The sequence below is a fragment of the Somniosus microcephalus genome, chromosome 12 (assembly GCF_052327205.1).
Source record: "Somniosus microcephalus isolate GS21.2 chromosome 12, FLI_Smic_1.0, whole genome shotgun sequence".
Lineage (NCBI taxonomy): Eukaryota > Metazoa > Chordata > Chondrichthyes > Squaliformes > Somniosidae > Somniosus > Somniosus microcephalus.
Window position 1 is genome coordinate 73485804 of NC_140998.1, and position 15813 is coordinate 73501616.

General features: G+C 39.2%; 1 protein-coding gene across 2 annotated transcripts; it reads left to right on the forward strand.

Moving 5' to 3' along the window:
- The first annotated feature begins 722 nt into the window (after positions 1-722).
- zbtb42 (zinc finger and BTB domain containing 42) lies at positions 723-6700 on the forward strand. Of its 2 annotated transcripts, none has more exons than XM_086003117.1 (2): positions 723-1295; positions 2419-6700. In XM_086003117.1, the coding sequence occupies exon 2, from the start codon at positions 2433-2435 to the stop codon at positions 3855-3857; it is 1425 nt and encodes a 474-aa protein (XP_085859243.1). In that variant the 5' UTR covers positions 723-1295; positions 2419-2432; the 3' UTR covers positions 3858-6700. The 2 variants fall into 2 exon arrangements, with proteins under 2 accessions (XP_085859243.1, XP_085859242.1); XM_086003116.1 differs by having other exon boundaries at positions 724-1295; positions 2416-6700.
- The last annotated feature ends 9113 nt before the right edge of the window (positions 6701-15813 follow it).

Sequence of the window (15813 nt, forward strand, 5' to 3'; positions counted from 1 at the left end):
TGTTCAACCAACTTTCCTTTTGATGTACACCCATTTAAGAACATAAGAGCAGGAGTAGGCCACATGGCTCCTCCAGCCTGTTCCACCATTCAATAAGATCATGGCTGATCTTCTACTTCACCTTCACTTTCCCATCCTATCCCCATATCCCTTGATTCCATTAAATTTAAATTGATTCCGCAAGTAAGTTTAATAAAGCATTAGAAATAGGATGTTTTTCGTTTTTTTTAATCAACCCCATTATGGGTCCTTTAATAAATTAATGCTGTCATGACACCAGAGTGCTATGTTGTGTGCATATGTTGTGCCATGGAGTGATAAGATGTGGCTTTTCATTTGTGAATCTCCATGTGGTGTTTTAATGATCTCACCTATGCCAGCAGTAGTGGGGGGTTGGGGGAGGAGACTGGCGACTTCAACAAAAGGGTGGAAATCAAATATCAAAAGTAACCATTGGCCATTGCCACATTCCTTTTTTGCAGCCAATTCACAATTAATATTGGCAAAGACTAGGAAAAGAATCAGAAATGCTTGCATTCATATAACTGTTTATCATATTTTATTGGAAACTTCCCAAAGTGCTTCACAGCATTACTTTTGAGGTGCAGTGACTGTTGCTATGTAGGTAAACACAAGAGGTATTATGCACATAGCAAGATTCCACAAACGGCATTTGTTTTGGATAGAGTTGGTCGAGGACAAACATTGGCCAGGGCACTGGAAGAACATCTTGCTTTTCTTTGAATAGTGCCACGGATCTTTAACTGAACAAGGAGCAAGTCCCGTCGAGTTAGGAATAGTGGCACAGAGAAAGCATAAATAGAGGAGGAAAAAGTATCCATTTTTAAATAGAAGAGCCCCCGAAAACATTATAATAGACTGATGTGTAAAAGTTGGTCTGCAGCTCTGATGGGAATTAAAGTACTAATATGAATAGAACCGGGTTAAAATCTAATTTATTTACGGGCATTGCTAGCGTGACTCTCTCGTGCAGGTACGCTGGACGGGGGACGACCTAAGAGGCGGCGTTATTAATACGGCAGCAATGCAGCGGCGAAGTGGGAAGGGAGGGAGAAATAAATACACTGACTGACCTTTCGGCGCTGGAGCGGCTGTTGAATAGGTAAAGTATCGCGAGAGCGGGCGCTCAGACGAGTCCCAACACTCAACAACAGTTGGCTGCGCGGACACTAACATCTGGGCCGCAGATGAAGGGACCACACAGTAGCTGCGCACACACTGTCCCCATGAGCGCTTGTCCCGGGCCGGACTCTCGCACCAGTCGCCGCGTTCAGGTAAAGTGGGGCACCTGGTGGGGCGCGCGCTGGCCGCACAGAGCCGCGCGCTCCGGGCCAGCCAGCCCGGCAGACGGACGGACGGGCAGGCAGGCAGAGCGAGCCGCTGCTCCCTTCCCTTCCCTCTCCTCTCCTCTCCGCTCCAAGTTTTGTTGTGGCTTGGGCTTTGCTCGGAGTTATGTTGTGTGTGTTTGCTTCCTCCTCCTTTCTTTCAGTGGCTTATCGCTACTGCCCCCCTAGGCCGAAGTAACAAGGTAGAGTTTTACTTTTCCAGCGAGTAATTCTTACGATTTACAGTGAGTGGGTATATATATATAATTTTAACTTTAGAAAGTTGGACTTTTTCCCCTCCCATTTTAAACTGGAAGGGAGAGGCGAAGGATGCAACATTGAAAATGTTCCTTCGTCGGACAATGGTGAAGAAATGGAACTCTTTCCTCCTCCCCACCAGCCCCCCCTTCCATGATAGTGTTGCCTGCGAACTCGATTTAAAGTAACATATGGCATTAAAAGGAGCACAGCTGGAGGTAGCATTTACATTGCCAGTGATGTCAGAGCAGCTGACTCTCCAGCTTGTTCCTGTAGTTAGCAAACGTAGCTCTACCCTGCTTTTCTTCTGCTTTTGGGGGGCACTTTTCCTCAGGATCCATTTCGGATTTCCAACGTATTTACTCAGTGGGTGTCCGGAAAAAAAAACACGAAAAAGCTTTCTCACTTTTTAAGGGAGGAGGGAACTAAAAGGGGGCGTGAAAATTTGTTTTATTCGCTTGTGGACAAGGTATAAAGTAAACAGTTGTTTGCTGGCGATTCGAGCGATCATTGAATTAACGCTGTTTTGTCATTTTGAAGTGTCGAAGTTTGGTGGTTACTTGGGAAACTAATTGCTTTAAATGATCGTTGCTTAATTTGCCTAATTGATAACATTTTTCTGACAGCTGTCGTCTTTCAGATGCCATCTGCACGAACACTGGTGCTCGTTACAAATCCGTACAATCGTTAAGTTTGAGTCTTTTACTATTCTAGACTCGTGTTTTAATGTATTGAGCTATTGATGGCGCAGTTTTAATTAAATGCATGCTAGCATGTCTTTTTTAATTTCTGTTCGATTTTCGTGTTTTAGCAGGTTATGAAGGAAGAATGGAGTTTCCAGACCATAGCCGGCAGTTGCTGCAGTGTCTGAGTCAGCAGCGTCACCAGGGTTTTCTCTGTGATTGTACTGTTCTAGTTGGAGACGTTCAGTTTAGAGCCCATCGTGCAGTGCTTGCTTCATGCAGCATGTACTTCCATCTATTCTACAGGGACCAGCTGGACAAAAGAGACATTGTGCATTTGAACAGTGACATTGTCACAGTTCCTGCCTTTGGCCTGCTTCTTGAATTCATGTATGAGGGGAAACTTCAGTTTAATAGTCTACCAGTTGAAGATGTGCTAGCTGCAGCCAGTTACCTTCACATGTACAACATTGTGAAAGTCTGTAAGGGAAAATTGAAAGATAAAGAACTGTGCGTAGATGAAAAAATGAATGGTAATGCACTTGGATCTGTCAAAGAAGAGAGTTCTTCAGAAAGTGATGAGCCAATAGCGCATAATTTTGACACACAAAGCAAGCAAAATTGTACGATTGCAGATGATAAAAAGCCCACCGGCAGTGAGAAGGTTAATGGACATTCTCGGAGCTTCTCTGATCTTGTAGGTGTCACTTCTGTATCTACAGAACCTGAATCATGTAATGCAGCAGCTGGAAAAACAAAGTCCAGTGTCAATAGTTCCACAGGACCTTTGTCTCAAAGAGCTGTTGACCATATCAAGGCCTCAGCTGATGTGGACTGTGCTCTAGATCTGTCTTTCAAGCCTGTGTCTGGAAGAGATTTCTTTTACTCCCCCTATGATTCTGGACAGCTGTCCTCCGACAGCCAGCAGCAGGGCACCGCGCCACTTGTTGGAGATGAACAAGAGTTGCTGTCAGACCAGGAGGACAGTGAAGAAATGGATCCAGCAAGTCAGAGTGGGAATTCTGCCAATAGTATGATGGCAGGATTTGGACCTGTGTTCCCAGGGAATGGTGTGACACATACTGAAGGAGTAGAACATGAACGGGACGGGAGTGAGGATGACATGCCATCATCTGATATTTCAAACACAAGGATGGTAATGTCGACAGGACATATTTTTATCTGTCCTCTCTGCAGCAAAGGCTTCCCAAGCCCACATGTTCTTCAGCTTCACCTGAGCACTCACTTCAGGGAAAAAGATGGTCCTCGGGCCAAAATGCCTACTGATGGCTCCGTGCCCACCTGCTCACAGTGTGGGAAAACCTTTTCCTGCATGTACACACTAAAGCGTCATGAACGAACTCACTCAGGCGAGAAGCCTTACACCTGTGGTCAATGTGGAAAGAGCTTCCAGTACTCTCATAATCTCAGCCGTCATGCAGTTGTGCACACCAGGGAGAAACCACATGCCTGCAAATGGTGCGAAAGACGATTTACGCAGTCGGGTGACCTGTACAGGCACATACGCAAGTTCCATTGTGGTCTTGTAAAGAGTGTTGCTATTAGATAATGTTTAGCAGCAAATCTGAATATCTGCTTAAAATCAATTTCCATCTCTGGAAACCTTGCATGGTTTAGGTTAAAGTATAAAGAAACAAATTCCACTGCATGGCTTTCTTGCATAAAATGTGTGAAAAGAAGTCTGCTTTCAATATTTAAAAAAATAATCTGTTAAAGCTGCAATACTTCATAGGAAACAATTTTGTAATATTTTAATAGTTTTCTTATTTGTTTAAATAAGATCCAGTTGCCATACTAAAGTAATGTCATACTTTCTCCATTAAAATATCTGAAAAATTCAGAAACATCATTCCTAAAAGTGTGTTTTAATTCCTCTTCACGCCCCCCTGCCAGCCCTTGGATTTCAGTTTACAAATGTGGCACCATTTAGGGAGCATAACTAGTAGTAGCATGATCTATCTTCCTCTTTTTTCAATCATTAGTCAGTCATCAAATATAGTAGCCACATTTGAAAATCCGTATCAACCCACTAATCAAGCAATACTTTGTTTTGCAGACTATTGTCAAATGAAAAATGAGCTTGTAAAATAAAGCTAATACTGGCAATTGCTAAATGGCTAGCCTCGTCTGTTAATACCTAAGCAAATACTCTTGCAACCCCTTCTGAAATACAGTTTTACTGTACATAGTTACGCTTGATGACATCATGACTTTTCACTTAGCAACATGACCCAATACCATTCCAAATGAGAGTTAAATCAACGGTGATGTTTTACTATACAGTACTGCAGCTTTAACCTGTGAATTTGGGATACTGTGGTCTTACCTCCTGGAGAAATTCAGTTATGAAGTGTTGTATTTTTGTTGTTTGCTGTGATTGGAATATAGCACTAAGAACAACTATTAAATGTTATTGCTTTCTCCTGATGAAACTTGATACTGTATTTATAGCATTTTGATGGTTTGGGATGCAGTGGGGTTTTTTTGTGTTACATGCTGTATTTAGAAAATTAAATTTTGAAATATTTCATAGAACTTTAATTTTCTTCAAATATAATGGTATTTTAAAATCTTGATGCAGCAAGTGGGTAATTTTATGAAAATTTGAGTTCTATGACTGATAAAAGATTCATACAATAGCAATTACTACTGATAATTTTTAGAGTTTTCTCATTTAACTGCATAAATCTCATTCTCAAAAAATAATTCTGGTGTTTCTTATTGTTAATGTGAATTTTTTCAGTAATGAATTCCCTGATCATTATTGGGTATTACTGAATCATACCAGAACAAAAAAGAAAATGTTTTGAAGAAGTAAAATGTGAATTTAAATTTGAAGATCAAAAACCACTCATTTAATGTATATTTAAAAAAACTTGTATTGCACACTTGAAAATATTTATGTTGCACTCTGGGTTTTTTTGATTTTTTTTAATTCAATTTACCATAACTGCTTAATAAAATAAGCAGTTTTGAGGAAAATTTAAAAACTGGAGACTAGTCATCTAATCTAAACTATAAAACAGGTAAGATCTGTAAGGGTTTTGTATAATCAAAAAAGCATTTTATTTATAGTTTCTTGTGATCTTTACAGAGTTGCTGTGTATAATTCCTATCCTTGAAATTTATTAATGGAGAGTTTTATAGTAAGAATGTAGCAGAGGCATTAGAATGGAGTCTAATTTTTTTTTTTACAAAACTTTTATTGCATTTTTATAGGAAATGTTTCCTTGTCTAAATTTTAACAATAGTATTCTGTATGGTCTATAGAGGACAATCGGAAAGTGAAGGGTGATTTTTTTAATTAAACCTGTTAGCGCTTATACAGCAAGATGTCTGTTTTTTAAATTGTTTTTGCCACTGTTTCAGTGTGTTGTAAAACTGTGACAATCGTGACTAGACTTTTGTGTGTTTTTTTTAGTTCTAGCAAAATTAAAAAATTCAAGTATATTAAGATTCCTAATTTCGTGTGCTTATGTATTTTTGTTCATGGCAAAGTCTAAATGCCTGTATATTTTGTGAAGACGTGCCTTCATATATTACCTCATTCAATGGATTGAATAACCAGTGCACGGTTGCAACCTGTTCAGAAAATTGAACAACTCTTATTAAAAGAACTGACGTTTACTTGTGCGTGTTTTTTTTTTAAATGATGAAAGATAAGCTAACTACATTGAATGTGGGTTGTTACAAATGAGAGCTTGGAACTCGAGTACCACCATTATGATTTTTACAGTCTTAGATTTGTTTAATCCATTACCTTGCTGGAAAAGTGATCCTGATGAACTTGTTACGTTCCAGGGTTATGACTTTGATTGGATTGTTATTTTTCATAGAATCACTGTGGCATGTGCTTTTTTAAAATCTCTGTAGAATAAATATAGGCTGTTGCACCAGTGATAGAGCCTTCTCATTGTTTTGCATGTGTGAAACATCTGTAACACTTGAAGGTACTATAGTAGTAAGTTCTATGGCAATGCACCTCCACTATTAGCATACTGTGCTAATAGTACATCCATTGTTTGATCTCATTTTAAAATCCATTTAATAGTTCATTTGCTATTTTCACAGGTGTGTGCTATTTCTTGCATAACAAGTTTTGGTAAAAATAACCCATTTACAAGACTGCTTTTGGAACCATACAAAAAGCATGTTGTTTGTACTGTAATTGGTATGATTTCTCTATTTAGTGAGGAGCCCTTGTATCAAAGGATTGTGAGAGGTTGTACCAGCAATGCTCATTGAATACATTGAAATATTTACATCAAATGTTAATACGCTCACTGTTACCTGCATATGTAAATGCTGAACTGCTTTCTTGTTAATCACACACTGCTATGTCTGGCATGATGGAGGTAATGACCTTTTTTATTAAACAAAACATTAATTCTGTGTGTGCGATATATTAATGCTAGAACCATTTATTAATGGCCCATTCTTGTCTTCACAAAAGGCACAAATAATATTTGTATCAAGTTATTGACCATACCTATTTATGACCTTTGTACTGTATCTATTAGATGCTCCAAAGAACAGAAATTCATGCAGAACATTTTCTACAAAATACTTAATTTTGTTTTGAGATTGGAGTTTGAAATGTTGCAGTGGCTTATCTCATTGCCATCTCTAACAAAAAACATGAGTGGTGAAAATTATTGATTGATTTATGGATTAACATGCAACATTAAGTTCTTTAACAACAAACAGATGGAAGAAGCACGCTGACTTTTTGGGTCAACTGAGGCCATTTTCAATTTTACAAGTTAAGCTACATAATGGTCAATTTATAACTATTGGGTCTATAAAAATGCAGCCTAAAATTAATACACTACTGATCTGGTGGTGATTTAGCAAAGATAATGAGGAACAAAGAATTTGCATTTATTTAGCACCTTTTCACATCCTCTGGATGTTCAAAAATACTTGATTGGCTGTGAAGCACTTTGGAAGTGTAGTCACAGTTCTTATACAGGCAAATGTGGCAGCCAATTTGCACACAGAAAGGTCCCACAAACAATGAGATAAATGACGAGATAATCTGTTTTAGTGATATTAGTTGAGGAATAAATGTTGACCAGGGCACCAGGAGAACTTCTTTGAATGGTGCCATGGGATCTTTTATGTCCACCTGAAAGGGCAAACAGGGCCTCCGCTTAATATCTCATCCGAAAGTCGACACCTCTGACAATGCAGCATTCCCTCAGTCCTACACTGAAGTATAAGGCAAGTCTCTGGAGTGGGGTTTGAACCCATTACTTCTGACTCTGATATTGTCCTTCATGCTGTACTAATCCTTAAATGTTAATGTTTAAAATTTTACAAAATGTAATACTTTGGCATTTTTGTACCAAGTGTACAGCACGTGAGCTGTTGCCATATGACAATTTTTCTTCCTATCTGGATGTGCCTTTCCTAAATTGCCTAAGTGAGATTAGAAAGGGACTTGTGAATATCAACACAAGTCTTTATATTCCTGCAGCACAGTATTTTGGTGCACCATGTGCTGCACTCCTAGGTGATTTTGTAAACTCTCAAATTCACAGCACTCTGGAATACTCTGCACGCTGTTTAATATAAAGTGTAACATTAAATGAGATGGGTTTCAAAATGTAACCTTGTAAATATCACAAGTAGATTACTCTCAATGCCTTTTCAAAAGCCCTAAGCTGCTGCTTGTTTTGGTCACTAGTTCCATGTACATTTTGTTACCAAAGTGCAATATTTGTACTGGATCACTATTGGGAAAGTATCTTTTTAAAACTAATTTCATAACCTAGCAACCAATTTTAATGTTTTAGGTTAAGCTTATAGAGCATAATTATTACCTTAATGATACATCTCCAAGCGGGGATAAATCTATGCTTTAAAAACACCTACCAGGAAGAGTCTGCTTTTGACTGACATACTAATTCAGAACTGAGCAAGGTGAAGTCGTGTATAGTCATGACTGATATAGATATGGCCTGTATTCTGTTAACTGCAACACTTCATAGGGTCTCTGTGCTTTTGGTCCTTAGTAGCAGGGCAAAAGTTGTTCTCTATATGTTTTAATACTGGGCATTACACTAATGTATATTTTACTTTTGCTTTTGTATATTTTACTTAACTGTTGTATTTGAATATACTCATTTTCAGGTTTAACTTTTATAATATATCTAAACACTATTTTGTTCAATTAAACCATACTTATTTGAACTTGTGTTTAAAACACTAAAAATTAAGTTTTACTGATTTAGCTTCAGATTATAGTTACTGAAACTTTAAGGCATATATAAATTGTGCCTAATCTATTACAACTATATTGCATTGCTGAAAGGGAGCTGATTTCCTAGTAATATGTAATATCCTGTGGTGGTGAAGAATTGCGCATCTCCGGGAAAAAATGCGAAAGCAAGAAATTAACATCTTGTATGCTGTTTCAGAACAGTATTAATGGTGGTCATGGAGATGTCCATGGATGAGATCCCTCTCTCTAGGAGTAGCTAAAAAAGAATAGACCAGAACTATAAAGGATTGCAAAGAAATGAAAATGGTACGCGTGCTTTTATGGAAGATGTTGCTGTAAGTAACTTTAAAGTTTTTGCTTCACTTAAATTTGTGCAAATATCAGGTGCTCCAAGTACAGTATGCTGATTTAGAGCTAAGCAACTCGTGAGGTTGTTGAAATCTCACTGACCTATGGTTGACATTATGGTACAACAATGCCACCTAGTGATCATTCTGAAATCTCTCCTTTGAATACAGCATTTGGGTGACTAAAGGGAATGTTTCTTTAAGTTGTTTTAATGAATTCACATAACAAAACATGGTTTTAAGGCTGTGGTAATTAAAGTTGTCTTTAAATATAAATTCTTCAAGTTTTATGTTTCATCATTAGTTTATTTAAATAATGATTTAGTTGTCATGAGGTCTAAAATCCCAATACAGCTTTTTATTTTGATTTACATTCAAAATAAGTATGGTCCACATGTTTATTAAAGGAATTGTAACTCAGTCTTTACAAATGTGTATGAATGCCCAGGTTCTATTCTGGAATGTGAGCTAATTAAACTATTCTGCTATTGATTTATAATGCAATATCACAGTGCTTCTACGATGGCAAAATACTGCAGATGTTGGAAATCCGAAATAACAACAGAAAATGCTGGAAAAACTCAGCAGGTCAGGCAACATCCGTGGAGAGAAATTTGAGTTGACGTTTCGGGTCGAACCCTTCTTGGGTTCGACCCGAAACGTCAACTCAAATTTCTCTCCACGGATGTTGCCTGACCACCTGAGTTTTTCCAGCATTTTCTGTTGTTATCACAGTGCTTCTGTTGGAGAGTTAATTCCAGCATAGATCCTTTGCCTTTATATATTATAGCCACCATAATCTCATTGTATCCTGAATTTTGCCCCTTGGTTTTTCTGTGCATTCCTTTTTGTAATTTTCTCCTTTTTAATGAAACAATTTTCCAAATCACTTTCTTATTTCCACAATTACCATTAATGCTACTTTTGGTTAATGGTGATCTTAGCATGGAATCATAGAATCAAAGAATAGTAAAAGAAAAGAAAGACTTGTATTTATGTAATGCCTTTCACGACCACCGGACGTCCCAAAGTGCTTTACAGCCAATGAAGTAATTTTTGAAGTGTGTAGTCACTGTTGTAATGTAGGAAATGTACAGCCCAGAAGGAGGCCATTTGACCCATTGAGTCTGCACTGCCTCTTTTGAAGAGCAATCCAGTTAGTCCCACTCCCACGCTCTTACCCATATTTATCCAATTCTCTTTTGAAGGCTACTATTGAATCTGTATCCACCACCCTATTGGGCAATGCATTCCAAATCCTAACTGCTCTATGCATAAAAACCTTTTCCTCCTGTCGCCTCTAGTTCTTTTGCCAATCGCCTTAAATCTGTGTCCTTTGGTTATCGACCCTTCAGCCATTGGAAACAGTTTCTCTTTATTTACTCTATCTAAACCCTTCATGAATTTAAACACCTCTATCAAATCTCCTCTTAGCCTTCTCTGCTCTAAGGAGAACAACCCCAGCTTCTCCAGTCTATCCACGTAACCGTAACCCCGCATTCCTGGAACTATTCCAGTAAATCTTTTCTGTACCCTCTCCAAAGCCTTCACGTCCTTCCTAAAGTGTGGTGCCCAGAATTGGACACAATACTCCAGTTGGAGCTGAACTCGTGTTTTATAAAGGTGCAACAACAAAACAGAAAAAAGCACTCCAGGCGCTTCACTGAAGCCTAATCAGAATAAAAATGCTGCCGAGCCAAATGAGAGATTCGGAGGGAAGACCAAAAGTTTTTGTTGCAGAGGTGGGTTCTAAAAGCCTTAAAGGAGGAGAGGGTAGGGGAGAGGTTTAGGGAAAGAATTCCAGTGTGTACAGCCTAGGAAGCCGGTTTCAATCTGAGACAGTGATTGGAGAGGGGGCTGGAATGGGTGGCGAGGGTACAGAGTTTAAGGCCGGTTCCGAAGATGATGGCTTCACTTTCCCAATGTTGAACTGAAGGAAATTGCAGCTCATTCAAGACTGTAGGTCAGAAAAACAGTCCAACGACACAGGCAGTGGAGGGGTCAAGAAAGGTGGTGGCGGAGGTAACCACCATTCCTTACAGGAAAGCAATTCCCACCTTATTTTCGGTTGTAATCTTGATCAATGCATTTGATGTATGTATACTTTTCAGTGACTTGTAAAGGCTTTCTTGTTAAACCTTCAGTAAATGTGTGTATATATAAACATTGGATTAATATTGTGAAAACATTAAATATTTTTGATTTTTAATAAATCCAGTGGCATATGCTGCTGCTATTAGTGCTGAAAGTTCTCCAGAAATACAAAATTCATTACATTCAGTATTCTATATGCATATCCTACCAAAAGTTTATATCTATTACTATTAGAATTGCTTGTCTAATTTTGTGCATAATATGGGTATTGCAATAGGAAGATCATGGATAGAGTACAGTAACCATAGGAGTTAGATTATTATACCTGGACCCATGTATATTAAGATGTGCATTTCTGATCATCTGCAATACTCTTCTATTTAGCCAGCATTGATGCGCATTTCCTTGTCTTCTCTTCTGTCATTTACATGCTTATTGTGCAGACACACACACCCCTTAAGAGCCCAATCATTGCCCGGAGTAGTATTTCACTCTATATGCAAGCTCCCCTGGTAGGATCCCATATGCATGTACAAAACTAACCGTGCACATATCAGAGCTGCTCTGTACTGAAAATAGACACCAAATTAAAAGCAAAATAAAAATCCCTACTCATTCCTTCACTGGGCGCTGCCTCCCTCCATTTTCCTGCACAAACTACATTTAGTTATAGAGTTTGTTTGAACCACCCACATCTCTCCCTTAACCCACCATATGGCATTATATTATTCCACATGCTGCTATATAGTTGCTGCAACAGTGGTTCAGGGCAATGTGACCTTTAATCGTCTTTCCCTACCACAGAGGCAGCATCTAGTTTGGAATCTTCTGTAACAGGCTGGAAGTATTACTATTTGAGAGAACACAAGCATAAATTCAAAATAGTGTTTTGCATCACAGTAATTTAGCAATCGAAATAACACAACTGACCAATGGGCTGACTGTTGGCTCATATTCATATTTAAATTATTACATTTACTGCTTTTATGTTTAACTTCATTTCCTTTCATAACTTTCCTACATCAATATCTTGCAGTTGGAAAGAAATGCAGTTTTCAACAAAAAAAAAAAAAAGGTTTTCCCTCCTGTATCTGGTGCCATTCTATCTTCACCCAGGAGTGGAACTGTCAGGACTGCAGTCGTGGTTACAGCTGCTGTTGATGTCACTACATGATTGGCTGCAGAAAAGCACTTGTGTGGAGCATTCAAGATCCTGCCAGCTTTTGCTGCCCTTGAGATGAAGCCACTCCATTTCTTCACAGTGCTCCATCTGTCAGCTCAGCTGAGACCAGGCAAAACCCACCCAGTGAAGACAGATGCATTTGTATGCAACTTTGGCTCTCTGATGGAGGTCCATCACTAAAGCTACCAGGCTGCATGCTTCATTAACAATTCCAGTATATGTTTAAAAATTATTTTGACAACATTTGTGGTTGATAATATTTGTGATAATACCACTGGATACTTCCCCTACCCCTGATCATGTCACAATTATTTTCATGGATAATGCTTTGGGGAGGGCAATGATCCACTGAAAAATATTCTGCATAATCCACACCTTGAAAAGGCTAGTAAAATTTCAAAGTCTAACACGAGTGGTTTATTTTCTCGGTTTATTTTTTCCTTTCAAAACAAAGTGTTATTTGGATAGAAGCCTGGGAATGAAGGAAGTAAACCATACCCAATGCAAAGCACAGGGTCAAGGACAGAAGGCTCATTCTTATAGCAGGTATTTATGAAACTCTGTCAGCCACTGATTGTATCTAGTGCTGATCTACTTTATAAAGAAAACATTTTATACAGCTTTCTGATGGCTGAGTAAGTTTATCCAGTGAGTAGCTGAGCTTAACAGACCAGGGAGATCCCAGGTTCAATCTGCGATCTAGTTAGCTGATCTCACCTGGGTGATGTTGGAGGTGTTATTATGGGCCTCATCAGCATTGCTGAGTTAAAGGGTTAATCAGCCAGAGTTCCTATCTTTGATTGCTATCCAGTGGCCCCTGCTGGAAATGGATGTCAAGGCAGGACAGGATTGGGCTCAACTGTGATTCTGGAGAGGCCAGAAAGTTGGTGGAAAAGGATTTAAAAAATACTAAGCTGCATTTGCATTTTCAGGATGTTGATGAAAAGGTATTGTTTTAGATTTATCAATATCAACAGAGAAATTTTGAATATCAAGTATGGATATTAAAATCTAATGGGTAATGCTCATATAAACATTTTTGGTATGATTCATCCTGAATGCAGTCTATTTGAGCCATAAATGTAATTGTGCAAATCTAGTGTCTAGTTGTTAATACGTGATTTAGTGCATTCACAAATATAAATTATTCAATGAAGGTCAATTAAGCTATCCAAAGCAATACTTTAATATAAATTACAACTGGCAAGTAGCCACTGGACCTTTTTATTAATGGCTCTGATTTATACTGTGCTGATAATTGAAGCAAATTGGCTTACCGAACCCCACTAAGGTGTAATCCAAAATAGCAGTGAGAACAGATTTAATATTTGAGTGAATTTTTTTTAATAAGGAATGTAGCCATTGACTTAACTTGTTTATTTCAATGTTAACTTTTTAACGTTGCTCAAAATTTAAATAAAATCTCAAAGCTGAAAAGGACTGCAGAAAACAATTTTAATGACCTAAAAATAGTCAAGATGACTCTCAAAAATAAAAGTTTGCAAAGCAAGCTCCAGGGTAGAGCTGCTTTGCAGAGAGAAAAAAATACTTCAACAGTGAGAAAAATGAGAGGGAGAAATTGCTATAATTTGATAACCTCCTGAGTAAGGAAGAGAGCACATCTGCCAATCTTGATACAGTAATTGATTTTTATTTTGTAAGTTTTTCATTTCTGGAATTTTTAATTACATAACTACAACCTGCTGAGGGAGAAATCCAAGCAAAAATGTAAATAAAGCAAAATTAAATAAGAAAAAGAAATGGTCAACTTCACATTGCATGTTGTAGAACAACAATATTGCAACAATACCACTCATATACTAATTTGTAGCAGTGAAACACCTGAGGCAAGATTTATCTAATTAACAGCAACATTGAAAAATTATATAAATGAAGACCAGAGGTTTTGTGGGCAGAGACTAAGCCAAGAACCGAAGAAGTCTATTTAGCCTCAGTATTGGCATAGGTGGTTAACAAAGGGTGATTTATCCCCTTCCAGAGACAAATTGACCAAGTGCTTCAAAGCCCACGAAAATAATTACCCCCCTGGAGCTGATGAAGTAATTGCAAAGTTGTTACTGACCGGTTTCTCAAAATGTTTACTGCTATCTACCACTCAAAACCAGAAACAAAGGATTTTAGGAAAGTGACTGGTATAACGTAGCCATGGCAGCTCTACATTTTTAATCCCAATTCCTTGCCTTTTCACCATATACCCTTACTTCCCACGTAAGTGTCTATCTCTCTTTTAAATACCTCAATTGATTTCGCATCTTTGGTTTATGGGGCAGTACATTTGAGATTCTCACAACGCTTCTGTTGTGTATGTACCTTTAAGGGAATAACTGGTCTTAGACTGCAGTACCGGCAGTAACCACCCCTGTATAAAAGGCCCTAGCAGGCTTCTGTAGTTTCAGTTTCAAGCTGCCTCTTGTTCAGTAAAGTACCTGTTAAACTGTTCTCCCGAAGTCCGTGTATTATTGAGGCGCGGACTTTACAGTGGCGACGAGTAAGTTCGAACTCACCTGCAGTGTGGCATCATCTCACGGGGATCTCGCCTGAAAGGAAGGTCCTGGAAGGTCGTAGTCTGAGCAACGGGCGTCGACCGAGGGCAACCGCCCGAAGAATCCATCGGTGTTTGGAGAATTGCGGGAGAGACTGTGGTTCCAGCGAATCGTGCTGGTAGCAGGTAGCGCGCTGACCCCTCCGGACTGCGGCGGGCTCGAGCTCGATCGAGCAACTCTACAAATCGGGCCACGCAGCGTCGCCGGGAAAAGAAAACGAGAGAGAGAGGGTGGAGCGCACAGGGCGTGGTCGGTGCTTGAGAACAGGACAGCGGAGAGAAACTAAACTGGGGGGGGAAGGAAAGCGAGACGTGCCGAAGCTGCGGGTCGCTGCCATTACCCCGTAGAACGCTAGGAGCAGCGTGGCAGTAAGGGGAAGAAGCAAAAGCGCGGGAGGCGCCATTTTAAATCGCCCAAGATGCCAAAAGGTGGCAGTATCACTGCTTTCGACAATGAGGTAGAAGACTGGACCACGTATGTGGAAAGAATTGAAGTGTACTGCAAGGCAAATGAGGTGGCTGATGGAAAGAGGGCGTCGGTATTATTAAATCTGATGGGTGCGAGTACGTACGGCCTAGTGCGGAATTTAATTACCCCAGCTAAACCAATGGAGAAAAGTTTTGAGGAGATTGTTCATATCTTACAGGAACATCTAAGCCCTACACCACTGCTGATAGCAGAAAGATTCAAGTTCCATAAAAGAAACCAGCACAAAGATGAGAGCAATGCTGACTATCTTACGGAACTACGCAAGTTATCGAAGCACTGCCAGTTCGGATCAGGACTGGCAGACACCTTATGGGATAAGTTTGTCTGCGGGCTCCAGAGTGAAGGAATCCAGAAACGACTACTTTCAAAAAAGGACCTGACGCTAGAACAGGCTTTCAGCGTGGCAGTATCCTACGAAGCAGCAGCACGGGGAGCTGCGGAAATACAACAGAGACCACAAGAATACAGCGCTAACGAAATGGCGTATGGAGCCGAAAAGTGCTATCGCTGCGGCAGAACAACCCATGAGCAGAAGGACTGCTGGTTTAAAGACAAAATATGCAGGCAATGCGGGAAAATGGGATGTGATGAAATATTTCCAT